The sequence below is a fragment of the Strix aluco genome, chromosome 3 (genome assembly GCF_031877795.1).
Source record: "Strix aluco isolate bStrAlu1 chromosome 3, bStrAlu1.hap1, whole genome shotgun sequence".
NCBI classification, from domain to species: domain Eukaryota; kingdom Metazoa; phylum Chordata; class Aves; order Strigiformes; family Strigidae; genus Strix; species Strix aluco.
In genome coordinates, this window is record NC_133933.1 from 72086542 (window position 1) to 72099561 (window position 13020).

Genomic DNA, 13020 nt, shown 5'->3' on the forward strand with positions numbered 1-13020 from the left:
TTACTCATGCTCCTGGGAAAACTCCAGCAGGTTCATCACTCTGGGGAACAGCAGAGGGAGGGGGAAGTGTTATAATTAGAGGACAAAAAAAAATTATAGTGAAATGCTTAATTATAAAGTGAAATACTTTGTATACTGTCTAAATGTGTAAAGAGGAAATAGCTTCCATCAACTTCAAGGGAGGATTTTATGTAAATAGTTGACATTTAGTATTTTTCTGTGATCAATAGTATTAAGTTTTGTAAGTTGCCTTTACAAAAAAAGTGAAATATCTCTCCTCTGCCCCCCCCCCCCCCCCCCCCCCCCTTATTATTTGCTATGAGAAGCATTTTTCCTTTGTTCTTTTCCAAGTTTTTCTTGCACCCCAGGAAAATATTGGAATATGGGGGGGGGGGGGGGGGGGGGAAGAGAAAAGGTAAAAAATATACTTCAGTCAAAGGAAACAAACAAACAAACAATGCTTGAAGGAGCTTTGAAAAAGCATAGACATAAAACTCTACTAGTAATCTTTTAAAGGTAACAGAATTAGCCCACCTGGGAGAAAAGTTAATGCAGCAAGATGAGCAGGCAGGCAGTATGTCTGATGCAGCAAAGGGGGGCTGCAAAGAGTGCTTGAAATGGCAAACTGTCTCAAAAAATATGTGACTTATGGAGCTGAGTGACACATGCATGGATGTCAGGTGAACCTGGTATACTAATCCTGTTGGGAAAAAATTGGCAAATGGTTGCAGTTAATAAGGAGAAACCCATGACTAAGATATAAAAGTTTCAATGTGAAGTTGCCCATAAATGCTGCTGCTAAAGGTATTGACCTCACTCCTTGATCTAAAAGGGAGACTAATGACCCTACATGTCATGAGCAGAAGCAAAATTTAGTGTCAATATAGTCAAATAAGGGAGGAAGTTTTATACCTCTAGCAGCAGTGAACTGAAACTGATTATAACTGACCTACTGCCATTGGTAAAAGGAGCCTGGGATAACCTATTTGTCCTTTAGCTTGTGAAAATAACCCCAATTCTTTTTTTCGGATGGTAGGTAATATTCGCTATTGGTATATCCTTGAGAGAGAGAAAAGGTGGTTGCAGAAAGACATGTGAACACTTTTTATTAAAGACATCAGAAAAGTTGATTTGTGGGAAAGTAAGAAAAATATTGAACTTATTAGCAGAGATTTATTCTTTAAGCTTACACTGAACAAATGACAAATGAAGTAAGCTGTTTTAAGATATTGCAGAGACTAGAAATACAAGTTAGGTTTTATATTAATAGCTCAGGAAAAATTGGCCCTGAAACACAGAATTATTTACCCTGGCTGAAACAACTTCCTACTTTCATTTCCTTTAGATACCTATATTAGAAGCTTTATAGCTGAAAAAGTGATACTGCATATGAGATTCTTTGTTGAAATGGTGTGTTTGACATAATGATGCCTGCAAATAGGCCAGAATTAGCAGCTATTTCAGCATTTTGCTGTGGAATGAGGGCTTACACCTGGGCCCACAAGTTCCTCTTATTCCCAAGCTGTGTGTTAGCTGAAAGCACTCTCTGAATATTGATTTACATATTTTTAGAAAGTTGTAAGGTATGTGAGGTTATTTCACCCTGACATGGAGAAACATTTCCAAATCCCAGAAATGAGGAGTACTGAAGTCAGCATTTGGTGTAAAAAGGCTTTAAACAAAATACTGCATTAGGTGTCTGAGCCCTCAAATTCAGGAAATCTAGAACTCGAGGATTTAACCCCATTTGATATTTGCTCCAGTATCTACAGTGATTGCCACCGCCTCTGAGACTGACTCACCTCTGTCAGCTTGCTTAGTAGCTTGATTGTAAGCATTTATGTTTGTAAGGCTAGTCATTTCATATAGGCTGGAAGGTGTGGGGACCCGTCACAGGCGTGAGTGGGTCAGTGCCCGTGCAGTCCAGCAGTGGCCCTGGGTGGGTGCCACAGACCTATGCAGGGCTGTGGGCTTTCTCCCCAGGGAGCGTGGCCCCATGCCCCCGCTGCTGCCCACCACCCAGGGAGGGCAGCACCCCTGCTGCCTCCCAGGGCACCCGTGCCAGCCCCATTTCTCCAGGAGGAGAGATCATTAACCATGTACACTGAAGGAGACTGTTAATATGCAATCAGTTTTCTTCTCAACAACATTTTGTTCTTCGCTGCAAATGGTGCAACTTGAGCGATTTCCAAAGAAGTCATTTTTGTCACCACCTTTGGTGTACTCTTATGGTAAAGAATAGTAATAGCAGTTTGATTTTTTTTTTTCCTTTTTATTATATAAAATTTGCTTCTGTGTAACCCTTAGTCTCGAGTGGTAACAAAACATAAATTTAAAATGGTAAATCCCTCAGAAAAAGCCAATGGAAAGGTGGGCTATTTTAATTGCTTGTAACATTTACACAGAAGAAGAGATTGACTGTCACCATCCCCTGAAAATGAGCATCTACCTTCGGAGAAAGGCTGCAAGTTTGCTGCTCATACACTTTACTTTTTGAGTACCACAAAGGAATTTTTCCCAGTATAACCATTCATATATCTGAACATAGCCTTTACCGTATAGCATAATAATACTCTGCACAACTTTCACAGAGTATAATAAAAATAAAAATACTCTGGTTTACATGCACTTTCATTATTTTGTAGCAGGAAAACTGAAACCATATAAATTCATTTTTATAGTGGTTGGTGTCAGTTAATACATTGTTTTTCCAGAAGTAATGTATTGTAATATAAATTTGCCGTTAAGTTAGTGTAGAACAAGGTTCAGGTGACGGTATTTGTGAATAACAATTTATTTGTGACTGTGACATAATTTAATGCAAATATATTGCTCTAAAATGAATTGGTCTGATGTCAGATTGATGGTTTGTACTTCTATTATGCATAATATTTATAAAAGTCCACCATCTCACACGTATATAGAAGAAAAGATTATCAGCTATTCACTATATGGATATATAGCTTCATTAAAAGGGCTCTGGAGATCCATGTAAATCATGAAAGAAGAGCTTGTGATGTTTTCACTATAAAACCTTGCTGAAATTCCCTTTGTTTTATGTTACTTTTCTATACATGTGCATTTTATGTTTGTATACATTTTTATAGGCTGGGGTTTTTTTGCTTTAAGTTAAAAATCTCTTTTGAAACCCATACAGTTAAACCCACCTATATGATTTCACTTCTTCATATAAGTGTAAATCTTGACTTGTTGGAAGTTTAGCGTAAAATAATGCATGTGAGAGTGTTTACTGTTGTTGTCACTGAGAGATGGTAGGGCCACACTTACAAGGTCAGTAGATGGAAAGAAAATCAATGGGACCAGAATCTTTTTAAAAAGAGAGTGTGGAGGCCAAAAGGTCTGAGTCCAACTCCTCTAGAAGCCACTTACCTGAATAATTCAAAAAGTATACCTGTCCATTGATAGGGAATCTTAAATAACGTACTTCACCAATATACTCTTGTAATAGTCGTGATTTAGTACAGACTGTCTGTAAGTCCAAGGGGAAGAGCAAGAGCTCGCGTAGGAAGAATGGGAGTTCAGAAGGCAGCATAGAGGCACTGTGGTGAGCGATGGGGCTTCTGGAGGTGCGCACACAGGCCCAAAGAAAACCTTTTGGGCTGTTTGTGAGGAGGTTTCCAAAAGCTGTTATCGGCACAAAGATGATGTTTACCTGGCTGTTTTTCACCTGAGTCCTTGCTAAATATTATATAAAAGGGAAGGATCTTCACAGTGCATTGGAAAGGTGAAGTTTAAGGTATTTCTTGAGTCCTTAGAGTCCTGCCGGAAGTCATAGGGAATAGGCAGCAATGGCTGCCCACGTGGAGAGATGCGGTTTGAATTTTCAAAGTAGTGTTACCAAAAAGTTGCCTTGCTGTTGTTTTTCTGGTGTTGCTTTTTTGGTTTTATGGGGTTATTTTTACTAATTTCAGCCTTTTTAAAATTTCTGTTTGTAGCTAATACCAACCTGAGAACAAAGACATAAAACCACAAATGGAGGACATTTAGTCATTATTTTGACTAAGTTGACTGATAAATCTATGGACCTGCTCACAGATACTCTGTTCTTTAACCAAATTACTTTGCTCTTGCTTTTCTCTTTCCTTGCTTTCCTTTGCCCATTTGGTAAAGCTCTGCAATTAAAAGACATTTTTACTGTGGTTGAACTGAAAAATGAAAGAGAAAAAATAACTTCAGACCCATCAAAATGTGTCCTTCAAACTAAAATTAATCTATATTCCTCTTTCTAGGCATTTGAACTTCTATTTGTTTGTTTCTTTTAATTCCAGTTGAGCTCTCAAATAATTTAAGCTGATCCCAAGTTTAATTTTTGGTGAATTTGTGGGGATGAGTGAGGTTTGTGGACATTACTGCTCTCTTTTTCTAGACCTTTCCTCTCTTTTACTTTCTGACCTTATTTTTACTGGGATTCCCAGCAAGCTGCTCATCACTGTCCTAGCTTCTGTTCTTGTGCCCTTCCCATGCCAGTGGGAAGAGAAGCATGAAACTAACTGGAATCATGTAGTTCCAGTCAGTTTAACATTGCTGCTACTGCCACAAGCAACAGATTTTATATTGCAGGAGAAGAAAACACAGTCATGCGATGTGATGAGCCTAGAGGCTTCTCCCACTTGGGTGATTAAACAGAAAATGTAGGAGGCTTTATGGAGTCTTCAGACTTAGAACCCTGCACCCAGTTTCAATTGAATATGAAACATGTTCCTTAAAATCACCACGCAAAAAGTATTTTGCAGGTTTTTGAGCAATGGTGTCTGTTTTCTTTTTACCTCTCATTCTTTAACGTGTTTTAATGTCAAATTTCGTATTATGTGTGCGTGCCCCAGTGCATTCCTGTGTTCTCTCCCAAACACAGATGTACATGCACATACACACACACGTGCACACATCTTCCAGGGAAAATGTCACGTGCATGGGTATACTAATACCTCATTTGAGATGTAAAGAAGAAAAACAGTAGAGCATTCCCATGAAAAACAGAAGTGTTGCCTACAGCAAGTCTCTCAATGCCACAAACAGCACACAGGGGTTGTCATGGCATGTCAGCCTTCATCCACTGCCCAGTCTGTATCAGGACACTGAAGCAAAGCAACAGCGTATGATTTAAGTTTGCTTGTCCTTAGTCTTCATGTGACAGATGGATGAACAGCTCTAATCTGTTTACTTCTGGGCCTTTTTGACTCCATGAATTTATTATTAATGTGCCAAATTATGTTCTTTGTACCAGGGGTCAGATCATCATTTATAGTTTCCATGTAGACTGAAATAAATCCTGCTGTTGAGACAGACCGCTCACTCCTTGGTGCTGCAAACACAGTGCTTGGCACTTCCTTTGATCCAGTGGGTTTTAATCTATTTTTACTCTTTGTAAAACTTCAGTTTGCTTTGATAATTAATGCCCAAGAAATGTCAGGCATGAGGCTCACTGAAAGTTGCATTGAAGAAAGTAGGCTGATTAAGAAGAGGAGAGAAATATATGTCAATATATTAAATACAAGTAGCATTTTAGTTTGAAAGTCTGCAGATTTAGGCAACTTTGGCTTTTTGAGAGGGGAAGATGTTTCTTTGGGTTCAGGGTTTCTTCAGGCACTCTCTTATCCTCATCCCCTTCTTTCAGCATGTATGTGTTCAAATCTAGGTGAGCTGCTGTGGTTAAAAAAGAATTGTAAGCTGAAACAGGAGATAACTAAGCACTCCTGCCTAGTGTTGATGGGATTACCAGGTACTGTGAATCGCTCAGGCAAAGAGGCCTGAGGTGACACTTCAGACTTGTTATTACACCAGGGATATTGGTTCCATTTAAAATAAGAAAGTAGGGTCATCTTAGTGTGGTTCAGTTCAAAGCTTTGAAAATGTCTCTTACTGGAAGGATTTGAAGTATGCAGTTTTGATCTTTCTGCAGCATGAGCACGTCAGTGGCTGAAAGAAACGGCAGCTGAGCTGGTGTGTTCACTCTGTGCCCAGCTCCCTTTTTAAATGAGGATTTCTTTTAAAACAACAAATCATAAAAGGAGTGACTGAAACCTATTTTGTAAGCATTTCTCTTATTTGGAAGATGCTGTATAACAGAGGCTCTTCCTTGCCTTTGATTTTTCTCTTTAAAAGGATTTTAAAACCGTGTAGTCCTTGTCCTAAGATACGCTTATTACAGAGTTCAGTGATGTTCCCTGAAGACGTAATCTAGCTTGAACTGTTTCCCCTGGCTATACTACGAGACAATTTGACTTTGCATGAAGTTTTGAAAACCATATACGTTTCATATACGGGGATAACGTTTCAACTTCATGCTCTCTCTGCACTGCGAATGACAAAATACACTTTGAAGTGCTTTTTCATACTCTATACCACTCTGTTTTGCATGCGAATGAATATTAGTAAAAATAGACCTGCACTCACTTTTGGTTTTAATAGGATGTTCTGTCATCTCTTTAATTTTTCTGTTTCTTGGATTTCCTATTTTTAAAAGTTTTCTTTTGTTTGTAGTGCCAGGCCCTATACCTGCCAAGTCGGTGAAGGGAACTCCTTTTGAAGATAAAATCTTCCTCAACTGGAAGGAACCTGTGGATCCAAATGGCATCATTACTCAGTATGAGGTAATCATTAAACAGTTAACAAGTATAGGATGGGGCTAGGAAAGTGCGGCAAGAGGGGTGGCTGATGGTGGGCATTTATGCTCTGTAAGCAGCTATTCACTTATATGCTGCTTTCATTTATGGAATACTGGATTTTGTGTAGTGATTAGATATTCAAAACCCGTAATTATGGTGCATGTATTGTTGGCTGGCCAGCCCTGTCAAGTGGCTTTGGCATGTGAGTATAACAATATTACAATACACATGGGAGGTGCTAGTTTTAAAAATCTTATATCATTACTATACACCCTTCAAAAGCCATGACAGCCATGATCTGTGAAATCGTTGTTGGAAGAGAAGGTTACATGAAAAGAAAGATGGTTATTAAATTTGGAGCAATGTTTTTTGCCTTTGCCAGTTCTTTAGATATCACCCTTCAAGGAAACCTCCATATATATATTCTATTTAAAGTGTATTTAATATATGAGCCTTTTGGGGACCTACACAGGAGATTGGCAGGAAATATGAGCTGATTTGAGGAACAAACACCATCCTCTCCATCCTTTTTTAAAGTAACAGAAGATACAATTTTCTATACTAGTGAATTACAGGAAGAAGACAAGCCAACTAACCAAACAAAACACCTCACTATGAGGTCAGTGAGGCACTGAAACAGGTTGCCCAGATAAGTTTTGGCTGCCCCCTCCCTGGAAGTGTTCAAGGCCAAGTTGGACGGGGCTTTGAGCAACCTGATGTAGTGGAAGGTGTCCCTACCCTGTGGCAGGGGGGTTGGAACTAGATGATCTTTAAGATCCTTTCCAACCCAAACCATTCTATTAAATCTGTTCGCTAACAGATTGCTAACAACGTTCTTTAAATAGTGTGGGTTAACCCTGGTGGGCAGCTCAGCCCCACTCAGCTGCTTACTTATTGCCCTGCAGTTAGTTGGGGGGAGAATTGGAAGGGCACAAGTGTGAGCTTTTCTGTTTTAATCACAGATCCAAAACACAGCACCATATGAGCTGCTGTGAAGAAAATTAACTCCATCCCAGTCAAAACCAGTACATTAAGATATCGCCGTGAAGTGCTAAGGCTTGGACAATAAGCCCAAGCCAAAACACGCCGCTGCTTTAGACAGCATTTAAATATGATTGATAGAAAAGGAGAAGGAAATGTATTACAGGGAATGAAAAATAAAAAGAGTTTTGGTGGGGATGGGGAGGATGGTGGGGGTGTCCTAACTTAAATGTAACAGTAAAATTTTCCATATATGAGCTAAAATCACAAAGAAAGATAGATGAAGGGCACCTGCATGGCCTTTCTAGGGAAGCAGACTGCAGTAATACACATCAAGTCATCATGGTGTCCCCAAGATAGCTGGGTAACTAGATGAGCATGTGTCTTTTGTTTCCTTTCCCGCCAAGCTAACATAATCCCTTTGCACCAAAAACTGTAACAATTGTTAGAAAAATAATTGTTTTCACAGGTCAGCTATAGCAGTATACGGTCATTTGATCCTGCAGTTCCAGTTGCAGGACCTCCACAAACTGTGTCGAAGATGTGGAACAGCACACACCATGTCTTCTCACACTTGCATCCTGGTACTACTTACCAGTTCTTTATACGTGCAAGCACTGTCAAAGGGTTTGGACCAGCAACCACAATCAATGTAACAACCAACATCTCAGGTAAAAAAAAACAGAAAAAAAAAAAAAGTGGGGTGCTTTTTAAAAATTTTTTTGTAAGACTTGAAAAATCATGAAATGGGAAAGAAAATCCCCAAAAAATCCTGTCATGTTGTGAAACTGTATTACTGAAAATGTTTTTGAGTGTATTTGCCAAACAGTAGCATAAGTTCAGGGATAAATCCTTGCATGAGGTGGAAGTTGCACACCTGTAGTTGTTAACTGTTTGATTTTGTGTAACCTTGTACTTTCATCTGAAGATTTTGAAGTGCTGTATAAACCTTAACTAATTAAGCCTTACAGCACTCCATAGGTCACTAAGTACTGTATTTGTTTTGCAGATTAGAGAAGTCAGATGCAGAAAATTAACTGACTTACTCAAGGTGACACCACTTAGCAGCACACAGCTATAACAGAACTGGGACAGTTGGGAGGAAGTGTGAATTTCTTTTGCCAGATTCATGGAAGTCTGCTTCCTCGTGCCTTTATTCACTTACTGCAGTGCACCAAGATTGACACTATTCGTCTCAGTAACACGCTGCAAACTCTAGAAGAATGTAACATGCAATGGAATGCTTCAGTACTTTTATTTTCTTAAATTTCAGTATTATTCTCAAAAACCAAGATAGTGGCTTATGCAGTTGATAGCAGAAGATAAGTCAATGCTATGCCTAGAGAGACTGTTGATTTTATGACATGGCAACTTCAGAGCTTTGGCAGAGATCAAAGTGAGTCATTTAGAAATCTAAGCAGCACAAAGCAGGCTATTTTCCTTATCTGCCATAATGAAACTTACAGTGTCCTGTAAAAGGAAGTTAATAATGTATTGGAATGCACCTACCATTTCTGTGGGAAACTATTCACGTAATCTCCTTACCCAATTCCCAAAAACATGCACATAAATCAAAATGTGAGAAAATTCAAAGCAGAGCTCCTTGAATTATGTAGCAAGCGAAATGCTGTAGTTGTAGTTAACTGGAACAATCTGTTGAATTCCATCCCAGCGCATAAGCACTAGCACTCCTCATGCCCCAGCCCCTTCAAAAAAATCCAACCAAGCCACCAAAAAAACCCAAATGACATGTTCTGTCCTGTTTATCTAGCTATTAGGTTGTTTTGAAGTCTAATATTTTACTCAGGTTGTTTTAAGGTCCTTGTGTTTCTTCACAACAAACTCCAGTTCATAAATTTTCAGGGATAATAGTGGTGTAGTACTTGCATACTTGTCTTCTAACCTCTATGTAGGAGGAATAAAAAAGGTGCAACTATGTAATGTCTTGCTAGCATTTCTGTCCCCCAGATATCTCAGTATTTTGAGAAATAAGCACCTCAACACGTTTGGATTATTTAGGACTACAGTGTGTTCAGGCTTCTTCAGATACGCCCTTTTTTTCCACCCAGAAATTTTGGGAATTTTGTCCAAAATCCAGTCTACCACACTTTCTAGGCACAGTATGAGTCTGTTAGTTGGCAAAACATGGTTAATAGTAGGAAAGCTTAAAGGCAGCCTGTGACACCCTTTGTATCTGAATTTCAGCCTGTTTTTTTTTCATCTTGCTTTATGCTGAACTGTTGTCTAATTTTTCTCTGCATAACTTTTTACAAAGCAACGTATATGGTTCAGAAAATGCTACCTTTATTTCTAATGAGGAGTGAAATTATTCTTCTTAACCAAGCTTACAAGTGGTTGCCATGATCCTAGTGAACATGGTGTAAACATGAATTTATAAATTAACATTCAATGAATATTATTTCTATAAAATAATATTTCTTGAAATAAGAGCGATTTTTGTGTTTATCTAGGATCTGGGACTAATGAAACAAGGTTTTTAATCTTTCAGAGCTTCTCTATCTATTGATATATTATTGTAAAATTATTATGACTTAAATGATCAACATCCTACTAGGAAACATCTTTTTTGTCAAAGTTCATTTTGAAATATACAGGCATCATTAACAATTTTATAAAGATACAGCCACATATTAAAAAAACCATGCAGATAGTTTTCAAGCTTGTTAAAGATTAGTAATTAATAGAAATCTATTATTTCCTGAATCACAGAAAATCCTGTTTCTTTCCTTGCACTAGAGCTGAAGTAAGCAACTGTATTACCAGGGAGGACTCTACAAGGTTTGTGGCAGCAGATTAAAGTTGGGTGGTTGAAGTGATCACCAACACTAGCCATATGTCCCGATCCGATATCGGGAAGGGTTCTTAAACGATCCCAGGAGTGAAATTAAGACACAAACGAGGTCAGATGCCGTACAACCTTGTTTACTTTATTTACTATAACAATTAGTAATAGCGATAGGACAGAGAGGAAAAGAAGGGGAAAGTCAGAATCCCTAAGCAAGAAAACGGTACATATGCAGCTAATTACCACCACCACCGGGGATCCAGCGATGTTCTGTTGGCTCGGGCTCGGTGCAGATGATGGTGACTCCAAGCTCCAAGCTCCGCCGAGGTCCCGGCTCCAAGTAACAGGTGTCGAAGAAGGTGCAACGAGGGAGGAGTACACAGTCCTTTTATTGTCCCAGTCCCCTCGACCTTTTCCAAAAGCGTCCGCCCATTTCGTGCCAGCCTGCACGTCTCATCCCAATCATGGGGCTCCTGGTCCCGTGGTCCTCCATGCGCAGATGCCCAGGCACTGGTCAGGCCGGCCCGCGTGTCTCCCGCACCCTGATTTAGCTTCGGGCGGATGTCGTGGTTTTGTCTGGGACCCTTCGTCTCCTTTAGAACGTACTCTTCCATGGCAACAGGGTGCCGAGGCCAGGAAATGGCGGTGGTGCAACAGCAATGTTGAGACAAACAACGTTTAACACAGTTCCTTACACCATACAACCCACAACAAATATTGCTACCACGAAGGGCTGACAGCCAGTCCATTACTGAATCAGTTCCTGAACTGCTTCTAGTTTTGACTTTGATTTTTTTTTTTTCTTGATACCCTGGGCTGAAAACTGCAGTGTTCAGAAACTGATTAATGAGCAGCTTGGCCATCCATTGTTAGAAATGGAGAAGAAATGGGCATGGGAATAGACTCCCCCAGCCAGTTCTAGGCCACAGATGCATGTCTATCCAAGCCAGATTTTCCTGCACTCCGGTTGATATTGGCATGGTCTCCCATGACCTTTAAGAGGAAATGTGAAAGGTCCTTAAATTGTTGGAGGAGGAAAAAGAGAGGTGGTAGTGTTGGGGTCTTCAAGATGGTGGATATAGGTGTTTGTAAGGTAGAAAGAGTGAAGCCACAATGGGGTTTTGTAGTCTTAGGGTTTCTTGGCAGTCACCTCCTCCCTTTATTTCTGTCCTTCTTGAATAAACCTGTTTAGCTTGATAAGTATCATGATTTGAGGGGGAGCAGTTAGGGATGGGATTATCAATTGTTGGTGAAGTCCCATTCATGCTCTAGTAAAAAATTGTACCTGACTGGAAAATCGTTAAAAAAGACTCATGTAGCTGATGAAGGATTGTGGCTTTGTACTATATTATGAACAGGCACAATCTCATGAAAATTCAAAATGTTTTCAATGATTTGTTTCTTGTTCTTCCTTCCCACTCAACATTAATCAGCTCCCACTTTACCGGACTATGAAGGAGTCGATGCATCTCTCAATGAAACTGCTACTACAATAACTGTACTCTTGAGACCAGCACAGGCCAAAGGTGCACCTATCAGGTAAAAAAAAAAAAAAAAAAAAAAGAAGATTTGAAGATTTTTTTTTTAATTGATTGTATGCTGTATCGCAGCTTATAGAGCTGTTCATTTCCAAGTGATATCCATTTGACATTACTATTGTTTTTCTTAGCTAGACTGAGTTTGCCAATAGATCTGTAATTAAAAAGAAAAATGTCTTTGGTTTTGGTTGTTCAGGTTGGGTTTTTTTTTTGAAGGTAGTCATGACCCGAATCATCCAGCTGTCTGTCCTGTTTGATTTAGGGTCCCCAGGACCACCTCCTATCCATTATGATTTCATTTTTCTTTCTCACAGTGTCTCTGAAATACGAAGTTGAAAGGTGTTTGTCAGAAAGTGAATCTGAAGATAACACTTCCTCACCAGTGCTTCAAATCAGCTGTTCTATAGCATATATGTATGACTGGAAAATTGGAAGCTCAGAGAAAATGGGAGAATAATAGTGATAAATGCAAACTATTTGACCTTTATCCTCTCAGAGTGCTTCTTACTAGAAATCATGCAGCAAACTATTAAATTTTATTTGGCGTGTCCCATAATCATATTAAAATGTTTATGTTAACTTTGAGGGGTCTTTCCCTTTCTACTCTCTATTGAGAGATAATTTAATTCTGTTTGCAAAGATTAGTCCACATCCTGCTCTTTACTCCTACTTGTTAGTGCAAAAATTTTGTGATATTATTTGATTCCATTTGTGTTTTACTCATGTGGCTGCATCAGCAATATTCAGGGACAGGATTGACTAATAGGGGGTTAATTAGCTACTGAGCATCAGAAGCTTTTCATGCTCTTACCCTTGTGACATTTTAGAGAAATACAGGCTAATGCATTTCATTCTGTGTTACATTAAGTCGGTTACCATGGCTCAGCTGATGTCAGGTAATGTGCCTGAGCCCTAAAAGTAGAGGAAAAATAAGTGTTTCTGAAGTCTTTCCATTAAGAGGAACGTATGTTTTACATGGATGTTGTGGGGATGAGTCACAGACCTATAAGCATTTTTATATGCTTATATAGTCAACCTGATGATTGATATGATGAAGTTATTTATTAAT

General features: G+C 39.1%; 1 protein-coding gene across 7 annotated transcripts in view; it reads left to right on the forward strand.

Annotated features, from left to right (window-relative positions):
* PTPRK (protein tyrosine phosphatase receptor type K) overlaps window positions 1-13020 on the forward strand; it is a 418239-nt gene that overhangs the window by 325639 nt on the left and 79580 nt on the right. For all 7 annotated transcript variants that reach the window (XM_074819158.1, XM_074819152.1, XM_074819154.1 and 4 more), the window contains exons 9-11: window positions 6502-6611; window positions 8077-8278; window positions 11847-11952. In XM_074819158.1, coding sequence (XP_074675259.1) covers window positions 6502-6611; window positions 8077-8278; window positions 11847-11952 — 418 coding nt within the window. The remainder of the gene's footprint in view (window positions 1-6501; window positions 6612-8076; window positions 8279-11846; window positions 11953-13020) is intronic.